At 40.1% G+C, this 25,127-nt stretch overlaps 1 protein-coding gene across 2 annotated transcripts in view; it reads left to right on the forward strand.

Annotated features, from left to right (window-relative positions):
* Positions 1–1,327: 1,327 nt before the first annotated feature.
* DYNC1H1 (dynein cytoplasmic 1 heavy chain 1) overlaps positions 1,328–25,127 on the forward strand; it is a 100,740-nt gene continuing 76,940 nt past the window's right edge. For both annotated transcript variants that reach the window (XM_069104194.1, XM_069104196.1), the window contains exons 1-8: positions 1,328–2,033; positions 13,268–13,355; positions 18,052–18,225; positions 18,368–18,623; positions 20,616–20,802; positions 21,409–21,680; positions 21,773–22,000; positions 23,626–24,702. In XM_069104194.1, coding sequence (XP_068960295.1) covers positions 1,778–2,033; positions 13,268–13,355; positions 18,052–18,225; positions 18,368–18,623; positions 20,616–20,802; positions 21,409–21,680; positions 21,773–22,000; positions 23,626–24,702 — 2,538 coding nt within the window. In that variant the 5' untranslated portion in view covers positions 1,328–1,777. The remainder of the gene's footprint in view (positions 2,034–13,267; positions 13,356–18,051; positions 18,226–18,367; positions 18,624–20,615; positions 20,803–21,408; positions 21,681–21,772; positions 22,001–23,625; positions 24,703–25,127) is intronic.

The following is a 25,127-nucleotide window of genomic DNA, read 5'->3' on the forward strand; positions in this document are numbered from 1 at the left end:
TTACAAAGATCACTATTTGTAAGCAATCAATCATTAAACGTTTATTAAGTGCCTACTATGAGCCGGGCATTGTACAAAGTTCTGGGGATACAAAAAAAGCAAAATACAGTTCCTACCCTCAAGGAGCTCACAGTCTAATGAGGGAGACAATATACAAACAGATATATGCAAAGCAAACCATATGCAGAATAAATAGGAAATAACATAATTTCAAAAGGCCCTAGAATTAAGAGAGGTTGGGGAAAGTATCTTGTAGAAAATGTGAATTTAATTAGGACTTAAAGGAAGCCAGGGAGGTTAGTAATCTGAGCAGAGGAGGGAAAGCTTTCCAGGCACGGGGAACAGAGAATGCCCCGAGACATGTTGGGGTGTAAGGTAACACTGGAAAGGTAGGAGGGGCTAGGTTATAAAGGGCTTTGAATGTCAAACACACTCAAACATTTTGTAGAATGTTCCTGGAGGCAGTTAGAAGCCACAGTGCCATGAATGGACCTTTGTTTTAAGAAAATCACTTTAATGGCTTAATGAAGGATGCACTGGAGTGGGGAAAGTTGAGGCAGGCTGACCCATTAGTAGGCTATTGTAATAGTCCAGGCATGAGGTAATGAGGGCTTGTACCTGAGTGACAGCAGTATCAGAGGATAGAAGGGGACATACATAAGAAATGCTGCAAAGGTACAATTGATAGGCCTTGGCAACAGCTTGGATATGAGAAGACTCCTGGGTTTCAAGATGAGGGGTTGGGAGGATGGTATAGTAGGTACTGTTGAAAAAGAAGGAAAAAAATGTCACCATGGGTTGTATTTATAGGGTTGGAGGGAGCAGATAGTGCCTGAGGTAGGCTTAGAACTATAATTGTCCCAGACTCTAGGTCTAACAGTATACCACTTAGACAGGCTGATAATTTCATCTCTTCCCACAGTTTCATTTTTAATTCTCTGCACATGACTACCTAATCGAGGTATCAATTAAAATTAATTTAGTAAGCATTTATTGAGGACCTACTATGTGCAAGATACCATGTTAAGTGGTCGGTATACAAAAAGAAAAGCTTTTGCCTTCCAACCATCCCCCTCCTAAGCTCTGTCAACAACTGCCTAAGGAGCATCATTTTCAATATATCTAAAATGAAAATTATTGAGTTCCTTTGGAGGGTCAGATGATCTGGGTTCGAATCCTGCCTCTGTCTTTTACGACCTGTGACTTTGGGCAAGGCACTTAGCCTCTTTGGGTCTCAGTCCACACCGGTAAAATGGGCATCATGATATCACTTAAAGTCCTAGGGTTGTCATGAGGATCAAATAATTCAAGTCAAGTCAAAAAGCATTTATTAAGTATATGTTCAAGGCACTGAGAATATGCAAAGCTGTCAGTAAACTTTAAAGGACTATCAGCAGCAGCAGCATCTTCTTTTAATCCCTCCCTAATTCCTCTTGCCCCTCTCCCTTTTTTTCTCTAGCTCTGTGCTAGCCAGTGGGGGCGGCAGGGTGTCTGGACTACAAGTCCCAGGAGTCATTGCGGCGAGGCCGCCGGCGCGCGAGTCTCGTGATGGGCGCTACTTAGGGCGGGGTCTTGCCTCCCCGCCCTGATCTGTCTGTCTCCCTGGCGGCCGGTGGGGTTGTCCACTAGGTCTGAGTCGCTTGGCCTGATCGGTTCCTCTCTCTCGGCTCTCGCCAGTTCTCCCGACACTCTTTATCGGCCACACACGCCACCTTCTCCTCCCTCGCATACACCCTCCCCTCTCCGCGGCAGCCGCAGCCGCAGCGGCAGCGGTCCCATGTCGGAGCCCGGGGGCGGCGGCAGCGAGGATGGCTCGGCTGGCCTGGAGGTGTCGGCGGTGCAGAACGTGGCGGACGTGGCCGTGCTGCAGAAACACCTGCGCAAGCTAGTGCCGCTGCTGCTGGAAGATGGCGGCGAGGCCCCGGCCGCGCTGGAGGCGGCCCTGGAGGAGAAGAGCGCCCTGGAGCAGATGCGCAAGTTCCTGTCCGACCCGCAGGTCCACACCGTCCTGGTGGAGAGGTCCACGCTTAAAGGTGCCTGCCCCACCCCAGCCCAGGGCTCCCAGATCCCCAGCCCCACCCCGTCGGCGGGGATGGGTGGGTGAAGTCTTCCTAGCCTTACCCAAGCCCCCAGCCCGCCGACCCCACCCACCCACTGCAGGGAGGGGCGCTGGAAGCAGCGCCCAGGGGGAGGGCGGAGCCCGCATCCCGGGAGGGGGCACCCTAGCCACGCCATCCCCGGGGAGGGAGGGAGGAAAGCGTTCATCAGTTTCTGTTTCCCGGGTTACCCTTTGGTCATGCAGGGGGACTAGACAGGGCGGTCGCCAAGGTCTTTTCCAGCCCAGACTTTGCACGGGTCCAGGATTCCGAGGCCCTAAGCTGTGGGATTCGGGCAGACGGGTGACCTCAGAGGCTATCTAGACCAAAGCCAGTCATTTGATGGAGGGAGGAGACCAAAGTCATTGTCTCTCCTCCTAGCTCTCAAAATGGCCGTATTGGGTGGAGCCTCTTCTTGTTAAGTTGGAGTTTGGGTCTCTGCCAGCTTTAGTTTCCCTTTCCCAGTGGGAGTAGGATTAGGAACGTATCAGGACCTGAGGAATTACATTCAATCAAAAGCCTTGAGAGACGAAGAAGAATCCTTTACACCCTAGGTTCTATGGTCTCAATTCAATAAAGACAACTTCAACCCCTTTTCTTTACAGATGGGTAAACTGAGTCTCAAAGAAGGGAGCCGCCTTGCCCAACCAAGGTCATGCAGCTACTTAATGATCCAGAAAGGATTAGAATTAACACTTGTTCTCCCTAGCAGCATGGGTAGCTGAAAGAGCATTAGTAATGGGTTCAGGAGAGACCTGGTTTCCAGAACACCGCCTTTGCTTGTTCTTGGCAAATTACATAAATCTTTGACCCTCAGTATTCGCACGGGCAAAATATGAGCCATTTCCCACGTGGAGTTGTTAAGGTTAGATGGGTATTTGTAAAGTATTTGACAAACCTTGGACATGTTACTTCTTATTTTGACTGAACCACCTGGCATTATCACGACCAATAACTGTTCAGACTTTTATCTCCAAAAAAACAAGACCAGGTTTTCTCAAAGAGTCTAAAGCTTGTGTGACGTCGAGAATTTCATCTTGATGCTTTCAGACTGATCAGTTCTTATTCCTAATTGTTATCATTAATACAGAACACAAGTTGCAAGTCATACTATGCTTCTCCTTTTTCAGCAAAGCAATGTATTGGATATTTATTATGTTAATTATGCATTGGCATTATTTCCTTTCCCTGAATATGGGTGTAGAAATCAATAGGGCTAGTTTTTTTTGGTTTTGTTTGTTTGATGTATCACATTCTCATTCTTATGTATTCTTTTCATAATTTGTGTGATAATAGTGAATTATTTTGAAATCCTGGTTACAGACCCAAAGAAATTATTTTATCTGCTTCTAAACCAGGCATTATATTAAAAGAATTTTGTCCTGTGATTTGTTAATAGATTGCTCTTGATCAACCTAGTTTTCTTAAATTCTAACTACTGTAACATCACAATTGCACCTTCTTTTTATTTGAATTGTGTCCATTATTAATAGTATAGAAATACTGATTAGAGAGCATTTTTTTCCCTAAAAAAATTTTCTGCAGTATCCCTTCTGGTACAAATCTAAAGTGGTCTCCCTATTTACTTAATTTTTTCCCCCTCTCAGGAAAAATAAGCATCCCAACTTTTGTATCAACTCCATAATGACTTGCAGTTTTGAAAACTGGCTCAGTGTCTCAAATATTTGAAAATGCAATTTCACTTTTTTATCTTTAAAAATGACTAAATTTTTGTTGTTAACTCCTACGGTAGACATAATTTTGTTTTTTCACTTACTGAGATTTAAACAAAGATTACATTTAAGTTGACATTTAGAAACAAAAATATCTTTGTTGTAAACCTTTTAGCTCATATTTCTTCCACAGTGCCTCATCATGGTGTAACTAACGTGATAACCCAGAGGGGCAACTTAGGGTAAAGGAAGAAGACCTCTATTCAAATCTTACCTCTGTTACTTAAGAGCTCTGGGACCATGGATGTGTATCTAAACCTCTCTGAGTCTGGATATTCTCATCCATAAAAGGAGGATAATAGTACCTCTAGTATCTGTTCTTCATAGGAGTTTGAGACATATATGACATCCTATCATATATGTAAAGCGCTTTGTTCTTATGTCTTTAAGTTGTAGAACAGCTGCTGATTCTCAGCATTAAGAGGGAATTTCCTCACTGGGAGTTTGCTATAAAGATGAAATCACAGTACATGTTGGCAGTGCTTGTTCAAGTTCTAGTAAGTAAATTGGGAGAGGCTTAATAGATGCTAGGTTATTAGGTGTTTTTGTTTTGTTTTGAGGGGAAGGTGACTACAGCAGCTCTTGAAAATGCCCTCTCAAGTATGTAGGGGTTGTAGAGGGAGGGAGTGCCTACTTCAAGGGATGAAATAATAAATCTTTTTGAAGTACTGAAGTGAGCTTAAAGTTACTTGTAGTGTGAGATAAATGTGATGTTTCAGTATTACTTAAGAGCTTTATTATGTTATATTCCTTTTAAGAATTTGTTTTTGTTTTTTGTTTTTTTTTGCTTTTTGGAGGGCACCTGGGGCTAATCGACTTGCCCAACGTCACATGGCTAAATTTTTGTGTTGAGTATCTGAGTCCGGATTTGAACTCAGGTCCTCTTGACTCCAGGGCCGGTGCTTTATTCACTGCACCACCTAGCCACCCCAAGGATTTGTTTTAAAATTTTTAAATTAGGTTTGAAGTTTTCAGTTATTAGGACCTAGTTCATTGCAATACAAATCAGAAAATCTCTGTTTCAGTTAGTATGGAAACAAACCCTACTTGTTCAAACCAACTAAGGACTGTCAACATTGATACACTCATGAATATGTTTAAAATTGCATTTATTTTGTTGAAATGTGTCATTATTAAGTGACAAAAGATCAATAAAACTTTATTTTTATATCTTTTAAGAGGTTAAAAGATTTAAACTGTTTCTTTTCATGGAACACTGCTTTGATACTTTGAATCTGAGATTTCATAGACTCTTAAGATCTGGTAGGAAATTTAAGAGGCCATCCAGTACAAACTATATCTGAGAGGAATCTCCCTTGTAGTAAAGCTGACCAAATGGTCCCCTAGCAGACTTCTGCTTGGGGACCTTCAGTGAGGAGAATCCCTTTACTTCTTCAGATGGCCTTGTTCTCCTTTTGGAGACTGCTCCAGTGGTTAAGAAATGTTTTCTGTCATCCAGACTAAAATCAGCTATGCCACTCACTGTGTCTTGTTCTAGCCAGTAGGACTAAGCAGAATAAGTCAGATCTTTCCACATGAAAATCTTTTAAGATGTTTGAAAACTGTTATCATGTCCCCAAGTCTTCTACTAGGTTTGATGTCCCCAGTTTTTCTACCTATCCTTGTATGGTATCGTCTCTAATCCTTTCTCAGTCCTGATCGCCCACTTTTGAATGAATTCTAGCTTGACTGTATTTCATAAAATTGGACCCAGAATTCAGTACAATGCTTCTGATGCAGTCTGACCATAGCAGAGCACAATGGAACTATTACTTAGCTTTCTGTGAATCCTGTGCCTATGTTAATGCATCTTAAGATGACTTTTTTGTTGCCTGCTATTTCACATCATTAACTTAGTTTGCAATCTACTAAGACTCAAAGATAATTTTCATAAAAGTTGTTGTCTCAGCTATGACTCCCCCATCCTATGCTTGTAAAATGATTTTTTAAAATCCAAATATAGAATTTTGTTTATTTCTTTTAAATTTCCTTGTATTCAGTTCAGTCAGTCATTCTAATCTTTTGAGGTCTTCTTAAAGCCTGTGAACCAACTTAGTCATTATTTTCTAGCTTTGTGCCATTTGCACATGTAATAAGTGTACCTTCTATTTTTATTTTACTTATTCATTTATTTTTGCTTTTTGGAGGGGGAAGATAGGGCATTTGGGGTTAAGTGACTTGCCCAAAGTCACATGGCTAGTTTTTGTTTTAAGTGTCTGAGGCCAAATTTGAACTCAGGTCCTCCTGACTCCAGGGCTGGTGCTCTATTCACTGCACCACCTAGCCACCCCATAAGTACCTTTCATGGCTTTATTCTGAAAATAAAAATTTTGAACAATATATGGCCAAGGATAGTTCCCTGGAGCACTTGACAAGAAAGCTCTCTCCAAATTGACATTAACCCATTGATGACTACTCTTGGTTCTGGTCACTAAATTTCCCTAAATCTATTATGTGTCATAATTTTTTTAATAAATATAGCATGAGAAGCTTTATCAAATGCTTTGCTAATATCTAAGTATACTATATATATATATATATACACATACATACATAGCATTTCCTGTCTAGTTATCCTGTTGAAAAAGAAAAAGTTTGTTCTTTTAATTTTTAAAAATTCTTATTTACTAAGGTTCTTTGGACATGGCAAGTCCGGTAGGAGAATGCCGAAAGCCTGAGTGTTGATCTAGGGCAGAACAGGCTGGAAGGCAGGAGAGAATCCAGGAAGGATTGGGTATCCCAAAACAAGGATATCAGGGCAGATTTGATTGCAGGAGAGCAATACTCCAAGTGGAGTCAGTGACATAATACAGTAGTAGTACTGTATTTCAGTTAACAGGACACTGGGCTGCAAGTTAAATAATCAGGATTCTTAGTCCTGGGTTTTACCATTAATTAAATATCTGGCCTTAGGAAATTCAGAGTCATTCTAACCTCCTTCTTAGAGATAGTTTGGCATGGAGGTTGGAGCAAGAGTCACAGGCAGATCTGAATCTAAATCCTGACTCACATAACCACAAGTCATTGTACTTTCTCTCACCCTCAGTTTCTTCATTACTTTGAAGTCATCAGCACTTCAGACTTGACCCTGAAGGCAAGAGGAGAGCAGTATGTCTTAGATTTCATGTCTACCTCTGACATAGGACTCTAGCATGTTGAAAGATGAAGGCTTACTGCCATGGGGGGCGGCGGGGAGGAGAAGGAAGGGGAGAAAATTTGAAACTCAAGGGATTGTGGAACTGAATCTTGTAAACTAAAACTAAACAAATTAATAAAGACTAAAAAAAAAAAGATAGAGGCTTAGAGTTAAGGAAGTGGGGTTTGCCTTGAAGCATTTCCAACAACTTTACATCTGCCATCTGTGTGTCTAGGATCTCATGCCTGTTGTTCACCATGGCCCATCACTCACCTATACATTCTTGGAGACTCAGATTTGAATTTGAAAGGAAAAGCTAGAGGAATAGCCAGGAAAAGAAGATAAGGAAAACTTCCAAAGATCTCAAATAGATTTAAGACATTCTGTGATAGAAGAAAGGGAATATTGTGAATTAGTAGAATTTTGTGAGTATAAAGGGGAGGAGACAGTTTGTGGATAGGAAAAGGTCGGAGATATAGGAAATAAGTAGGAAATAGGTACATAAGGAAGTAGGGAAGCTGTTTGGTATAGTGAAAATAGTGTTGAATTTGAGGTTAGAAGATGGGTTCAAATTGCACTTCTGCTACTTTCAGGCATTAGCCTCTGGGATCTTGGGTAAGATATTTCATTTTGCTGGGCCAGGGTGAGTGAAATCAGTGTCTCTGATGCTTATTACCTGTATGACCCTGGAGAAGTCTCTTAACCTCCTCAGGCTTTGGTTTCCCCATTCCCAAAGTTAAGGAAATGATCTAAAATCCATCTTAACTCTAGGTCCATTGAGAGTGCTGGTAGACAAGGTAAATATATGGAAATTAGGTAAATAGTTCCAATTTGTAATATACCCATAGGTCATTTATTCCTACCTTAATACCTGTCCTTGCTAGAAAATAATATAATCCTTTAGGTTACCCACCTTTTTTTCCTCTTTGTTTCAGTTACTACTTAATGTTGTGTGGGCAGGAATTCACCTTTTTCACAAGATAATATTGGAAGTCATAAAACATTTGGAGTACTTTAAAACAGTCTAATATAACCTTAAAATTAACTGACATTTTGCACACTGTCCCTGCAAACTAAATCTCAAAATTTGATAAAAGGAAATCTACAATTATGAGTCATTATAATACATGATACTAGCTTGACCTTACTGCCTTTGAAGCAGCTCTATAACAGAGCCTTGGACTTGGGAGTTAGAAGGGCTTGGGTCCAAATTCCACCTCAGACTTTTATTAGCTGTATGACCCTGGGCAAGTGACTCAATCTCTTTGGGCCTCAGTTTCCTTATCTTTAAAATTAGGGGATTGGATTTGACCTCGAAGGTTCCATTAAGCACTAAATTATAATAGCTATTATGTAGTGCTTTTTAAAGGTTTGCAAAGTACATATATAGGGTTTCTGAAAAGTCTTGGTGTAATTTTTATTGATGGTAAAGCTGAAAACTAAACAGACTTTTGGGACACCTTGTATTATCTTTTTGATCCTCTCAACAACCTGTGAGGTAGGTGCTCTTATTTTTTTTTTTTTTAAGCAGTCGGGGTTAAGTAACTTGCTCAAGGTTACACGGCCAGTTATTTCTGGGTCTGGTGCTGAGTATCTGAGCCCGGATTTGATCCAGGTCATCCTGACACTGGAGCCAGTGCTCTTACTCGCTGAGCCACCTGGCCGCCCCTAAGCAATTGGGGTTAAGTAACTTGCTGAAGGTTACACGGCTAGGTGTTTCTGGGTGGGTGCTAAGTGTCTGAGCTCGGGATTCGATCTCCAGGTCTTCTCAAACACTGGAGCTGGTGCTCTTACTCACTGTGCTACCTGGCCACCCCATAGGTGCTCTTATTACAGATGAGGAAACTGAGGCTGAGAAAAGCCAAGTGATTTTCTCAGGGTGACATAGCTAGTTAGTATCTAAGGCAAGTTTTGAGCTCATGCCTCCCTGATTCCAAGTCCAGAGCTCTGGTGCCTAAAGCAGGCTCATCCTATGCCCACTTGCCATGGAGAAGTGTTACTACTTGAGTACTAAGTAGTTTTGAAATGTATCACTAATCCAGGTGGTAATGGGACGGTTCTGACTAATAGGCAACTGATTTGTCAAACATCAGATTCAGAATATTTGGTGGCTTTGGTTAAAATTTGTATATTGTATTTCTGTATATAGAGAAAACTGGTTATTTAGGAGACCTATTAATAGAATACTTTAGGAATGTGCTACTATTGAAGTTAATTGCACTGTCGTTCTTGAGGCAATGCCTCATTAGACTTCATATCTACCTTGGTCATAGGACTCTAGCATGATTGCCTTTTCTTCTACCCTCACCCCTTTTTTTTCTTTTTTCTTTTTGGAGGGGGGGAAGGCAGGGCAATTGGGGTTAAGTGACTTGCCCAAGGTCATACAGCTAGTAAGTGTTAAGTGTCTGAGGCTGGATTTGAACTCATATCTTTCTGACTCCAGGGCCAGTGACTCTATTCATGTGCCACCTAGCTGCCCCTACCCTCACCCTTTGAAACTGATTTCTGGGAAAGTAATAACAATAGCTTATATTAATGTTAGGGTTATAAAGAGCTTTACATGCACCATGTGTTACTTGATCCTCACAAATACCTCGTGAGGTAAATGATGTAAGTCTGTCTACCATCATGTGAGAAAACTGATATTCAGGAAAGTTAAGATTTGCCCAGGGTCACACATGTGGGGTAAATGGACCCAACCCTAGTGGTCTAAGCCTCTTAACCAACACTCCTACTACAGTATATCTGTCTCTCCTAGTCTTCCTTCAGTGTTACTTAATTTGTAAATGTGCTCATCTTCAAAATGGTTGAAAAGCCCAGTTGGATCAGAGTTTGAGAAAATTTTAAGTGAAAATCTACCACTGATAAATATGCTCAATCCCCAATTCATAATTCATAAACATTGAAGAATCACTTCTATCCAATATATATAGAGTAGCTTGTTATTTTTAATGTAGCAAGCTAGTAAAGGCTTTCATAAGTGAATAGCTGTAAGAAATATTGTAACTTAAATGAATAAGGAAATCAGTATGTGTTGTCTTTGGAGATTATGTCACTGGGCGTATTTTTATGCTGCATTGCAGTAGTCTTATTGCTGAAGTGTAAGTATTCCTGATGCTCAAGTGACTCACCATTTCAGTGGGCCTCAGATTTCCTTTTCCTCTTTAAATGTAGTGTAGCCAAAAGATTAGGAATCACAGAAATGGAAATCTTAGCTAGAGACAAAGTTTGGGTTGCATGTTTTCTCCAGGTTTTTATTTATATAGCTAGTCAAAAGGGTTTTTTTTGTTTGGTTGGTTTTTTTGTTTGTTTTTAGGGAAATTCAAAGATAATAGTACTTGAATAATGCCAAACAAAATTTCCTTTTGTAGCTAAATAAAGAAAATGTAACAGATGTGGAGACTGTGGTATCTTTTAACATATATCACAATCTTACTCTGTTAAGAATAGAAATGTCAGTTTCCTGATTGATGTTTTCAATGTGTTTAGAAACACACTGCACTTAGGTACACATCTTTGGGCTTGTTCCCGTCCTAAGAAAATACTTGTTTTATGTTATCTATTCAAGAAACTTTGTTTTTAATAGTGGCATGTAATTATTTTTTTTAATTTGTCTTCATAGAATCTAGTAACATTTAAAGAAAACATTTTGTTGCATTTGTTTTTGAGAACACTTTTGATACTGAAAAAGGTGATTACGTGTTCAATCCTTTTACGTCTTGTAGGCTATGTTTTTTGTGTGTGTGGTATAGCTGAAAGAAACCCCTTCTTTTGTGTTTGAGAACATAGGCTTCATTGATTAGCTGTGTTCCATCAGCTTCTTCCTGCATCATTTGTGTCGAGATTTGACCTGTGATTTCCAAGAGCAATATGGGGTCCTGTATCTATAGCTATGTTTTTTAATTAGACCTGTGATTTCATTACGTAGAGAGCTCCTGACGAAGAATGTCCTCCAGCAGAGCAAGTCCGAGTGTGCTCTACAGGTTGGAGGGTTGGCAGGAACACTGAGATGAAGTGACTGGCTTATACAGGCTCACCCAGTCATTGTGTGGCAGGTGTGACTGACTCCAAAGCCAGTTCTCAGTCCCTTAGAACACACTGCTTCTCTCTTATGAAGTATCTCGGTGACTCTTTGCATCAGTGCTTCTCCTACTGAACTATCAAACGTGTGATATGACTAGGGGTTCAATGAAAACATCCCTTCCCTTCATTTATTCATTAATTCATTAATTTACTTATTTATGGAGTTCATTTAAATTTTTTTTGATTGCCAAATTCTCTCTCTTTTGCCCACTCTTCCCCTCTCCTTGAGAAGGCAAGAAATGTGATATCAGTTATATATATATAGCAAGTCATGCAAAACATTTCCTTATTAGACATGTTGCATAAAAATAATATAAAAAGCAAGAAACCTAAGCAAAAAAGGTATCTTTCCACTGGGGCAGCTAGCTAGGTCCTGGTGCAGTGAATAGAGCACCAGCCATGGAGTCAGGAGGACCTAAGTTCAAATCCGGCCTCAGACACTTAACACAAAAACTAGCCATGTGACCTTGAGCAAGTCACTTAACCCCAATTGCCCTCCAAAAAGCAAAAAACAAAAAAGGCAAGAAACCTATAGAAAGTGAAAAAAATATACTTCAATCTGCATTCAGGGTAATAAATCATTTCAGTATTAGGAAGTTTTCTAAAAGGGATTGGCCCTTCTCCCAACACAGCATGAGAACCTTTGATCCCAGAGGCACTATACTTTGCCAGCCTGCAGCTATGACCTCTGCCTTTTGTATTCAGTTCACTAAAATTATTTGCTGTTTTGTGTGATCACTCTTGGTAATGTACCCTCCCCCACCCCACAAGGTAGCCTTGTGCCTCTACCACAGAGCCCTGAAAAAAAAAAATGGTTGTATTTTTCAGAGATTTTCTCTGACCAAATCAGTTAAGAAACACTGCCTTGGGGTGGCCAGGTGGTGCAGTGAATAGAGCACTGGCCCTGGAGTCAGGAAGACCTGAGTTCAAATCCGGCCTCAGACACTTAACACAAAAACTAGCCATGTGACCTTAGGCAAGTCACTTAACCCTAGTTGCTCTCCAAAAAGCAAAAAAAAAAAAAAAAGACAGAAACACTGCCCTACATGCATAATGACTGATCAGTAACTTGAAAGGTAGATACTCAAAACAGATGGTGCACTTCTTCAAATCAAATATTTTGTTGTTGTTTAGTTCTATCCATCTTTTCATGATCTCATTTGCAATTTTCTTGGCAAAGATACTAGAGTGGTTTGTTGTTTCCTTGTCTAGCTTATTTTACTAATTTGGAAACTGAGGCTATCAGGGTTAAGTGACTTGCTTGGGGTCAGCTAGTAAGTATCTGAGGCCAGATTTGAACTTGTGAAGATGAATCTTCCTGACTCCAGGCCCAGCACTATCCATTGCACTACCCAGCTGCCCTCAGATCAAATGAGATCATAACAAATCAGAGCAGATCAAATGAAATCATATTTGTAAAGCCCTTAGCACAGTGCCTAGCACATAATAGGTGCTTAATAAATGCTCATTTCTTCCTTTATATTCTGTGTAGACATCCAGAGATCCTTCGGTGTAAGTGTCTTTATGTTAACAAATATTATTAAAAAGATTTAAAGTTCTAGTATGTGCCTTGTACTTGTTTTATATCAGAAGTACTTTTCAGATGACATACTTGTGAATTTTGCATATCATTTAAGTTTCCTCATGTGTTAAATGAGGCGGCAGAGCTAGTGATAGGTATAGAACCTTGTAATTGATGGTAAAACAAAAATTATTCATTTGTATGTAGTCCCTTATTAGAAATCTCTATAGATGATTGTTGTTTATATATGTTGTCACAAAAGGAATTTATTTGTAGCTCTAGTTAGCTATCATATTTAGCCTCTATATTGAATTTAACACTTACTAGCTATGTGTCCCCTGGGCAAGTCACTTAACCCTGTTTCCCTTATTTTCCTATCTGGAAAATGAGCTGGAGAAGGAAATGGCAATCGATTCCAGTATCTTTGTCAAGAAAACTCTAAATGGGGTCATAAAATCACTGAACAATAACTGAATTTAAGATTTCTTAGGGTAAACATTGTTTATTAAGGTCATAAAACTTAAGTCATTTATATGAACATTTCTGACTGATGGCTTTTTTATTTTCTTTTAAAAACCTGGAAGAGCCTGGAAACATAAGCCCCCCCCCCCAATTAATGTCTATAATTGCTAACCAAAACTGAAAAAAAAAAATCTGATTAATTTTTTTAAAAAGATTTTTTTGTTTTGTTTTGTAGAGGATGTTGGTGATGAAGGTGAAGAGGAAAAAGAATTTATTTCCTATAATATCAACATTGACATTCACTATGGACTTAAATCCAATAGGTGAGTAGTAAAAGTTAAAATGGAATAAAAGTCATTTATTAAGACTTTACTATGTTTAAAGCATTGTACTAAGCCCTGGGAATATAAATAGAAAGCTGAGATAGTCTGTATTTTTAAGTCATTTTAGTCAACAAATATTAAGCAACCACTCTGTGCTGGGCTGTGTGATTAATGCTGAGGGTACAGATGATGAAACAGTTCTTGCTCTCAAGGAGATAGCATCAAATGGGGAGACAGCATGCAAACCACCATGTGCAGAGGATGAACTGGAGATAATCCCAGCTTCTCATGGAAGGTGGAATTTCAGCTGAGACTTGAAGGAATACAGGTAATGGAGATGATGAGAGAGAGAGAGCTTTCCATGAATTCGGGTCAGGCAATGAAAAGGCCTGGAGTATGGAGAAGGGGGCTCTTATTCAAGCCACGGCAAAGAAGCCAATGTTATTGAATGTCAGAGTGTGTGTTTATGTGTGGGTGGAGTGGAGAGACTAAGATGTAAAAAGCTGGGAAATGCAGGAGATTGTAATGAACATGTCAGAAAGAGGAGTTTATATTTGAACCTGGAAGTGATGAGGAAGCCATTGGAATTTATTGAATAAGGGTTGGCATAGTCAGACCTGTGCTTTGGGAAGAATTCAGCAGCCAAGTGGAGGATGTACTGGAGTGGTGAGACCCACCACCTGTTGCAGGAGTCCTGGTTTGAAGTGATGAGGGCCTGCATTAGAAACTTGAGAGGAGGATAGAGGGGATATCCAAGAGACGAAGCAAAGGTGGGATGGACTGGACTTGTAACAGATTAAATACTGGAGGGAGTGGGAGTGGCAAGAGAGAGGAAGGAGTTGAGGGTGATGTTACTTGGGTAACCGGCCTGGCCGACTGGGAGGATGGCAGTGCTCTCAACAGCGGCGGGGAGTTAAAAAGAGGGGAGCTTTTTGGGGGCGGGGCAGAGTGGGGAGAACATAATGAGTCCGCGTTTTGAACATGATGAGTTTTAGATGTCTACTGGACCTTCCATGCATAATGTCCAGAAGGCAGTTGGAAGATGAGGAGGAGGTCAGGAAGCAGGTTAGAACTGAATAGAGGTCAGAGTCATTTGCATAGAGTTAATAGTTGAGAGGGAGCTGATGCGATTACCACGTGAAGCAGAGTGGGAGAAAGGGGCCGAGAATAAAGCCCTGGGAAGATACCTACCATTAGCAGATGTGATTTGGCTGAAGAACCAGCAAAGGAGATTGAGAAGGAAGAGCCAGACAAGTAGGATGAGAACCAGCAGTGACTTAGAAACCTAGAGAGAAGAGAGTATCAAGGAGAAGAGGATAATTGGCAGTGTCAAAGGCTACAGAGCGGTCAAGAAGGACAAGACTGGAAGATAAAAAGGCCACTGAGATTTGACAGTTAAGAGATTATTGGTAACTTTGGAAGGGAGCAGTTTTAGGTGAATGATGAGCAAGGAAGCTGCTCTGTAGAGTTAGAAAGAAAGTGAGAGAAATGGAAATGGAGGCACTAACTGTAACTGACTTTCTCAAGGAGTTTGGGCCACAGGAGAGGAGACGCACATGATGGAAGAGAGAGGATGATAGCCTTTGGAGATGGATGGATCAAATAAGGGTTTTTTGAGGATGGGGAGTTAGAGGTATTTTTGTAGGCAGTAGGCAAGTAGCCAGTTGACAAGTTGTAAATGTGACTATCGATGGCTACTGAAGTGAAGGTAAGTGAAAGAGTGGGGATGTTAGGGCAGTCTTAGTGTGTTGGAGAAGATGAGATAGAATGGTATTTATTGCTCGTGCAGGCAGAGGGGTTTTCCTTGACAAGGAGAAGAACCACCTCATTAGATAGGAGATGATGGTAGAGGGTATCTCAGTGATGTGAGATGAAGAGGGAGCTTTGTGAATGGGTGCAGTTTTTAAGTGAAATATGGGGGGGGGGGTCCTCAGCTGAGAGGGTGAGCCATGGGAAGTTTGAAGAGGGATGAGAAGGTTTAGAAGAGCCAGAGTGAATTGATTATCAGGATGTGTAAAAGGGTTGACTTGCCACAGTGAAGACCCAGTTGAGATTATGTCACATAGATTTGTAGCAGACCCAGTCACCATGTTCTTTCTAAGGGGGGAGATAATAGATATAGGCTAGAAAAACCTGGTAACCTGTAGGCTATACTGGCAAGGAAGATGGTAAGGCTTGGTGGTCTGGATGGTAAACGATACAGTTTGGCTAGAGTATAGAGGAGACATATGACTGGTATCGTTAGTGTTATTTCAACTGATAAAACTACGTCCAGTTCTAACGTTGAACAACTTAATAGTACCAAAGAATTTGGAGTGAATAATTTTTTCCAGTTCTTTAGTAGCTCTGGCTGCTAAGAAAGTGGAGGCAGCAGCAGTGTTGGCAGAAACATTTGCTGGGGCCATTGGTCCTCTGGGTGACTGTGGGTGGGGTTGGGCTTGTAAGTATGGCCTTGGTAGTGTGCTACTTCTCATGGGCCTCTGGGATGTGGGGTCTGCTGCTTCACTCATGTTACCTCCTTTCTCTCTTGGGGTTCCTAGTTTGCTGTAGCTTAACTTCTTTCCACCTGCTGGTTGGTTGTAGATAGGATGGTGCTGTTCTTCAGTTTAATGCTAAAGTTTCATTCCTCTTAGGGGAAAGAAAGTAGCCATCGATAGTCACATTTACACCTTCAGATAAGTACAACAAAGTAACAATAAGATTTTTTGTTGTGAAAATGAATTTCTGTGTAGGTCCTAGCCTAAGTGAGTATACATTGACATAGTATTGAATCCTTAGAATAAAATGCAGTGTGGTACATGCTGATGCTGGCCTGGGAGTTGAGAATCTCAGATTTCATTCACAGTATTTTCTGGTTGGTTGTGATATTCAGTGTTTCATTGGAATTGATATACTTCTCGAGGAGATAATTGATTCCTTTTACTATAAACTAATGATTCTAATTGGTGTAAGAAGTTAAAGTGCTTTTAAAAGAGAGTGATGATAATTATTATAGCAGCATTTCTTAAGCATCTACTGTATGCCAGCCCCATACTAAGCATGTTACAGTGATCTCATTTTATCCTCATAACAACCCTGAGAAGAAGGTACTGTTATTATCCCCATTTTACAGATGAGGATACTGAGGCAAACAGAGATTAAAGTGTCTGAACTTCAATTTGAATTCAGGTCTTACTGACTCTAGGCCCAGCACTCAAGCCATTTTTCCACCTAGCTGCCTCTCAAAAATCATAATAATAATAGTTTAAGATCCAACATGGAGAGGTTCTCTCCACGCATGGCATTACTTAGCACTGTTCTGTTTCATGTCCACATGACAGACTATTAGTCCCTATCAGAGAATGCATGAAATGTTTGCTGTTAGTTAAGGAGGGTGGGTAGGGAGGAGTTTAATTAAGGAAATCCATCACCTTTTAGTAGAGGAAACTCAGAAGTACATGCCCTTCTGATGGGTTAACTCAGATTGATCATTTAGCTGAGTTATATATTTAAGATTCTTTTTAGCTGTTGTTTTCCTTAATTATAAACTGATAAACATGTAAAAAAGCATGAAATTTACATACCCCAAGAACAGATAGAAAGATTTGCACTGACTGTTATGTTTTTTTATGTGTAAATTTAACACACTTCTATCTACATTGGTTTTTTTTTTTTTGGTTTGCCTTTTGAACGTCTCTCTTCTGTGAATTTTTAAGCATTTTGTTAACATTTTTCTTTTTTTTTCTTTTAGCATCATTCACCAATTCTTAATTCTTATAATTCCCTTCCTCCGTTGGCAGCAAAAGCCCTCCCTTGTAACAATTAAAAATGGTCAGAGAAAACAAGTCCACGTTCCACATGGTTGGCTTTGTCCAAAAATATATGTCTCATTCTGTGTCTCTAGTCTATTATATTTCTGCCAGGATGGGAGAAACGTGATTCCTTTTTATTCTTCTGGAGTTATACATTGTTCAGAGTTCTTAAGACTTTCAAAGTTTTTTCTTTTTTTTTTTTTAAAGCAATTGGGGTTAAGTAATTTGCTCAAGGTTACACAGCCAGGTGTTTCTGGGTGTGGTGCTAAGTGTCTGAGCCCGGATTCTATCCCCAGGTCATCCCAACACTGGGGCCGGTGCTCTTACTCACTGAGCCACCTGGCCGCCCCAAAGTTTTTTTCTTTATGATACTGTTGTTACTGTATAAATTATTCTCCTGGTTCTTCCCTCTTAACTCTGCATCAGTTAATATTTTTATGTGTATAGGTCCTTTCTGTCATTCTTTGAGCTCTTAGTATATGCCAATTTGTCGTATCATTGGATCAAAGGCTATGTACAGTTTAGTAACTTTTGGGGCATACATTGTAATTGCCTTCTGAAATAATTGGACTACTTTTCAGCCGCATGAGCAGTGCATTACTGCCTGTCCTCCTACATTCCCTTCAGCAACTGTCAGTTTTCTTTTTTGTTAGTTTTGCTAATCTGATAGGGGTGGGTGTGTATGTTGGGTGGGTGGGTGTATTTGGGGGGGAACCTAAGAGTTTTAATTTGCATTTCTCTTTATTACCATTGAGTTAGAGCATTTTTTCATGTGGTTATTAGTAGCTTGTATTTATTTTGAGAACTGCCTGTTCATATGTTTTGAGCATTTTTTACTTGGAATGGTTGTTATGTTTAGCTGAATTGAAACATGCTAAAATAATGTTCTCCTGTTTCCTTTTCAGCCTTGCATTCATTAAACGGACTCCAGTGATTGATGCTGACAAACCGGTGTCTTCCCAGCTTCGAGTTCTGACACTGAGTGAAGATTCTCCATATGAGACATTACATTCTTTCATTAGCAATGCAGTGGCTCCATTTTTTAAGTCCTACATCAGAGAGTCTGGCAAGGCAGATAGGTAAAAAAAAAATCTTTGGTTTATTTGAAATATTAAACAGATTGCTAAGATTGTTACATGTGAAGTAATACTGCTTGTTGGAAAGAGGCAGAAAATTATGTAAGCTACTGATAGACTTTTGATATTTTTCCTATCTTTTCAGGGATGGTGATAAAATGGCTCCTTCAGTTGAGAAAAAGATTGCAGAACTTGAGATGGGGCTTCTTCATTTACAACAGAATATTGAAATTCCAGAAATTAGCTTACCTATTCATCCAATTATTACAAATGTTGCAAAGCAGTGTTATGAACGTGGAGAAAAGCCAAAGGTTACAGACTTTGGGGATAAGGTTGAAGATCCAACTTTTCTAAATCAGCTGCAGTCTGGAGTCAACCGGTGGATACGAGAAATTCAGAAAGTAAGAAGGGGAATGAATACCTAAAATGTTTACTTTGTAAAATGTAGTTTGAGATCTTCATGGGTGAATAGGCCTACATTTTTCTCTTAAAGAAAATATTAATGCTCGGACAGCTAGGTGGAACAGTGAATAGAGCACTGGCCCTGGAATCAGGAGGACCTGAATTCAAATCCGGCCTTAGACACTTAACACTTACTAGCTCTGTTAAGTGGGCTAGTCACTTAACCCCAACTGCCCTGCCTTCCCCCTCCAAAAAAAAAAAAATGAAAAGAAAATATTAATGCTGTTACTGAGGATTACTTTAGCCCTTGGTTGAATCTGATGTTTTATATTTGGAATATTAAGATAATCAAGGATTTGTTTAGGATATTTGGAGATACAGTTAGAAATTGTTGAAAAGTCATAACCTATAGGGATACAAGGAATTTCAGAGTTGGAGCAGCCATCTAATTGAACACATGTCCAAAAGAATGCTTACTTCAACTAGTCAGTCACATGGTCACTAAGCCTCTCTTTGACCATTTGACTAGAATGGAAGCCATTTAAGGCTTCTAGTGAGAGGAAGCTGCTGTCTCCAGAGGCAGCCCATTCCGCAGCTTTACAGGTGGTTGTCAGGAAGCTTTTCCTGAACATCAGATCCATTTTTGCCTCTTTTTCTACCCTTTGCTCCTGGTTTTCCCCTTTGGAATCAGTAAACAAATCTAATCTTTTTTCCACATGGCAACCTTTTAAATACTTGATGACAGCTATCATACCTCCTTTGAGGCTTCTCGTCTCTAGGCTAAACTCACCCCTAGTTCCTTCAGCCAGTCCTATGGTGTGGACACAAGACTCTTTCACAGTCATAATAGCTAACATGTGTATCACCTGCAACATGCCAGGCACTGTGCCAAGCGCTTTAACAACCCTAGGAGGCAGGTGCTACTGTTATCTCCATTTCACAGATGGAACCAAGGCAAGCAGAGTGACTTGCCCAGAGTCACACAGTTGGTAAATGCTGAGGCCAAGTTTGAACTTGAGTCTTCCTGTCTCCAGGCCTGGTACTCTATCCACTGTACTACCTACTTTGGTTGTGTTCCTCTAGGCACTTTCCAGCATATATATACATATACCCTTTCCTAAACTGGCATCCAGAACTGAGCACAGTATTCCAGATGTAGTCTAATCAGGGTATAGTAGAGCAGAACTATAAATCAGCCTACTTATTCATAGGAACTTAGAGGTACAAAGGACCTTATTCTTGGAAGCCCTCCCAAGGACACAGTTAGCTTTTTTGGCTTCTGTATAATACTGTTGACTTAGATTGCACTTGCAACTGGCTCAACCCCTCAGCTGTTATTGGTTTGGTTTTTTTTTTTTTTTTAAGAAAGACTGCTGTGTAACAAAGTCTTCTTTTTGTCTCATACTTGTAAAGTTGGTTTTTTAAAAACCTTATTATAAGACTTCATACTTTTTCCTATTAAATTTCATCTCATTAGAGTCACCCCAGTGTTCAAACCTATCAGTGTCTTTTTTAGATCTTGGCTTTGTCAACCACTGTGTTAGCTACCCCTCTTAGCTTTGTGTTTTTTGGAAATTTGAATAGTATCCACCCATGTCTTTAACCAAGTAATTAATAAAGTAGTAAACAACAAAGGACCAAACCACAGATACCTTTCATTTCAGTTTTTCCTAATTTTTATTTCCAAGTAAAACAACTTTCACTCCCAGTAAAGGAAACCAGCTTGAATTATAAGATTGGGTTTTTAATAAATAGATTTAGGTTTTGATTGTGGTGGTGTTTTTAAAAAACCTTTGCTTTTATATTTTGTTTATGCTTATTTCTACATATTGGCTTCCCTCGCAGAACGAACCTCCTAGAGGTTCCTCCTAGAGGGCAGGAACTATTTGATTTTTGTCTTTATATCCCTAGCAGCTAGAACAGTGCCTGCTATATACCACATGCTTGGCAAAAATTTTTTTAATTGATTAATGTAATATCTGTCTTTAAAGGTGACCAAACTAGACCGAGATCCAGCATCAGGAACTGCCTTACAGGAAATAAGTTTTTGGCTAAACTTGGAGCGTGCTTTGTACCGAATTCAGGAAAAACGTGAAAGCCCAGAGGTTCTTTTAACCCTGGATATCTTGAAGCATGGCAAACGATTTCATGCAACAGTCAGCTTTGATACAGATACAGGTAAAAAAGAAAAAGTGCTAAACTCTAACCTGAAGATGATTGACTTGGTTTTTTGGGTTTTTTTGAGTGTTTTATACTAATGGTTTTTGGCAAAGCTCCTGATGTGTTGTGCTTCCTTGCTCACTTTTCCTTCTTTATGCATCTCTTTGGCCATATAGTCTGCCCTTACCATAGCTGCCAACCAAACATTTGACAGCCTAGGAGTGATAGAGGAAAGATGATCAGGATAATCTCCATTTAGAAAACTCAGGGGAGAAAAATGGTTTCCCTGCTATTTACTCTAATTCCTTTCCCCTCACTACTTCTACTTTTTCTCCTTCTACCCCTGCCCTACCATCTAAAAACTCCTGGTCTTCCATGTCTACAGAACTGTTGAGATATGTTTGACTTGATAGTGAGCTGTGGCTGCTGAGTGCTTTCTGAAATTCCAAGATTGGTACTTTGTGAGAAAAGGCTGACCAAGAGGCCAAATAAAAGACTTGGCCTAGCTAGGGTCATGTAGTGGTAAATTCGGAATCAGGACTTGAACCCCAGTCTTCTTACTTCTGATATAGTGGTGTACAGTAGTTATAAGACAATGATTAACTTTTCTCTATTGTACTCTAGGTCTGAAACAGGCTTTGGAAACTGTAAATGACTATAACCCTCTGATGAAAGATTTCCCTCTGAATGATTTGCTATCTGCTACTGAGCTTGACAAAATAAGGCAGGCCCTGGTTGCGATTTTTACCCACTTGAGAAAAATCAGAAATACAAAATACCCTATTCAGAGGGCCTTGCGTCTGGTGGAGGCCATTTCAAGAGACTTGAGTTCTCAGCTACTCAAAGTGCTGGGGACAAGAAAACTCATGCATGTGGCATATGAAGAATTTGAAAAGGTAAGTTTTACTGCAGAGAGAAGCAGTACTTTAGGGAGACAGAGAAGAAGCTTGTTTTGAAAATCTTCCCACCCTTGTTTATGCTCTGGTAGGTCATGGTCGCATGCTTTGAAGTTTTCCAGACGTGGGACGATGAGTATGAGAAATTGCAGGTGCTTCTGAGAGACATCGTCAAGAGGAAGAGAGAAGAAAACCTTAAGATGGTCTGGAGGATCAACCCTGCACACAGAAAACTTCAGGCCCGCCTTGACCAAATGCGGAAATTCAGACGCCAGCATGAGCAGCTAAGAGCTGTCATTGTCCGAGTGCTCAGGCCACAAGTAAGGTTCTAATCCTCAGAGTCATTGGAAGCATTCCTTTTGTACTTTTTCTGCCTGTTATACTCATGACTTACTTCTACTGAATGTGGTTGCTAGAATACACTTAAAACACAGTTAAAGTTTTTTTATTCATAGCTTTTCTTTATAATAACGTTAGCTCCAATACTTTCCTCCTTCCTCTCCTTCCCAAAGAGTCTTTCCTTGAGGCAAAGAATAAAAAAGGAGAAAAGGCAATTCAACAAAACCATATCAAAAACATATCAAACAAGTCTGACAGTGTATGCATTATTCCATATTCATTGTCTCTACCTCTGCAAAGAGGGGAAGGAGTTATATTTTCTCATCTCTTCTGCAGGGTGTCTTCTTTCTTGATTCCTTCCCCCTTTTTCTCTCTCCCTCCACCAAATCACATTTCTTCCACTCAAGCCAACCTCATCATTCATTACTTCCTGGAACAGAAAGATCTGCTTGACTGTCACCTGCACATCCTTGCCCCTCCGTACCTTCTGCATCTATTATTATTCTCTAAAACTCCTGTCTCTTTTCCACCAATCCAAAATCTAGCTTAAAACTCACCTTCTGGGAGCATTCCCTGATTGATTTCATTTTCCACTTATAAGCAGTCAAATACTTAACTGATTGGTGTTCTATTGTACCAAGTGCTTGCAGTTTTAATTAATATGATTTTTAAAGATTGCTTTATAGTGCTAAATAGTGGGTCACATTTTTGAGGGGGCTTAGCTAGATTATAATCTCCTGTAGAGCAGGGACCACGGTATGCTCTTTTAGCATTTACTACAGGGATTAGTACATAGCAGGTTGACAAGAAGTTGTTTACTGACAAATGAAGAAAACAAGTTTTTTTCTTGATCTTTAAAAATCTAATTTAATATTTTACTAAGTTATTTTTACCTATTAAGTTTATGTAAAAATTTGAAAATATCTTTTGCAATTAACTTAATGTTTTGTAATTCATTTATATGACCTAAGTGCTAGTTTTAGTGATATTTAGTTTGTGTACTGATATAATTGTTGGGTTAAGAAATTACTATAGAATTCTAGTATTAAAATACTGGAACATTTTTTCCCCAAAGTAACTAGAACCATTTGGAATTGTTCTTTGAGCACCAGAGCTGTCTTCAGTATATCTCATAGCTGAATTTTAAAATTTAAATTTGCCTAAAGGATAATGGAAAGCTAAATATTGAAAATATAGGTTTGTGCAGTTGTCTGTATTAATAAGCAAAGGATTTGTCTATTTGTAGTAACCCCTTTTTTTTTTAATTTTGCTTTTTGGAGGGCAGTTGGGGTTAAGTAACTTGCCCAAGGTTACATGGCTAGTGGTTTGTTTTTTTTTGTGTGTGGGTGTTAAGTTTCTGAGGCTGGAACCAAACTCTGGTCCTCCTGACTCTGGGGCCAGAGCTTTACTCGCTGCACCACCTAGCTGCCCCCTGTAGTAACAACTTTTTTGTATTATTTTGTTGTGCTGTGGTAATGAAATACTTTGCACTAAGATGAAATATTTCATGGTGGGGAGTGTCTCTCTATGCACTATGGGACATAGTACCTATGCCCAGTAAAATTCAAACTTTTTAGATGGTTTTTGCTGCATGTTTTCTCTTCAGGTCACTGCTGTTGCCCAGCAGAGTCAAGGAGATGTGCCTGAACCCCCGGATATGAAAGTAGCTGAAGTTCTCTTTGATGCTGCTGATGCTAATGCTATTGAAGAAGTGAACCTTGCTTATGAGAATGTCAAGGAAGTAGACGGATTGGATGTTTCTAAAGAAGGTACTGAAGCTTGGGAGGCTGCAATGAAGAGGTATGATGAGAGGATCGACAGAGTGGAAACCCGGATCACTGCTCGCCTTAGGGATCAACTTGGCACAGCAAAGAATGCGAACGAAATGTTCAGAATCTTCTCCAGGTTCAACGCCCTGTTTGTCAGGCCTCACATTCGTGGTGCCATTCGAGAGTATCAAACACAGCTAATCCAGCGTGTGAAAGATGACATTGAATCTCTTCATGACAAATTTAAGGTTCAGTACCCTCAAAGTCAAGCCTGTAAGATGAGTCACGTTCGTGATTTGCCTCCAGTGTCTGGGTCCATCATTTGGGCTAAACAGATTGATAGACAACTTACTGCCTACATGAAACGGGTTGAAGATGTCCTGGGCAAAGGTTGGGAGAACCATGTTGAGGGTCAGAAACTCAAGCAGGATGGAGACAGTTTCCGCATGAAGCTCAACACTCAAGAAATATTTGATGATTGGGCAAGGAAGGTGCAACAGCGTAACCTTGGAGTTTCTGGTCGTATTTTCACCATTGAAAGCACTCGGGTTAGAGGCCGAAGTGGAAATGTTCTTAAACTAAAAGTTAACTTCCTTCCTGAGATCATTACACTTTCCAAAGAAGTTCGGAATCTCAAGTGGCTTGGTTTCCGCGTTCCCTTGGCAATTGTGAACAAAGCTCATCAGGCAAACCAGCTTTATCCGTTTGCTATCTCTCTGATCGAAAGTGTCCGTACATATGAGCGCACATGTGAAAAAGTGGAGGAACGCAATACCATCTCCCTTCTGGTGGCTGGCCTAAAGAAAGAAGTACAGGCGCTGATTGGAGAAGGCATCGCCCTGGTGTGGGAATCGTACAAACTTGACCCATATGTGCAGCGGCTGGCAGAGACTGTGTTCAACTTTCAAGAAAAGGTTTGTTTTGTTGTAAAAGTAATTTGACAGATGTTTTAGAAATCAACACCAGTTGCTATTCTGTGAAATCCATAGGATTTCATACATATTTGTCAGCGGCTGAGGCGGGCAGCGTGGCAGTGGATAGATAGCCAGCCTCAGAGCCAGAAAGAGTTGGGTTCAGTTCCAGCCTTTGACATATATTGACTGGATGATCCTGCCAAGTCACTTAACTTCTCTCCATGCTCTGGGTGACTCTCTAAGACTGCAAGTTTCAAAGAGGGTGCTGGTCCACATTGGTAAGGGAATTTTCCTTGCCAGGGAGTCCCAGTCCACAGTGCATCCCTATCCCTGTTCCTTTGTTAAGTGTTCTAGGGATGTCTTAGATATTTTTCTTTTTCTTTTTTTTTTTTTGAGGGGACAAGGCAGGGTAGTTGGGGTTAAGT

The sequence above is a fragment of the Petaurus breviceps genome, unplaced genomic scaffold (assembly GCF_028583685.1).
Source record: "Petaurus breviceps papuanus isolate PSGF00001 unplaced genomic scaffold, PetGlider_PUasm1.0 68, whole genome shotgun sequence".
Classification (NCBI taxonomy): Eukaryota; Metazoa; Chordata; class Mammalia; order Diprotodontia; family Petauridae; genus Petaurus; species Petaurus breviceps.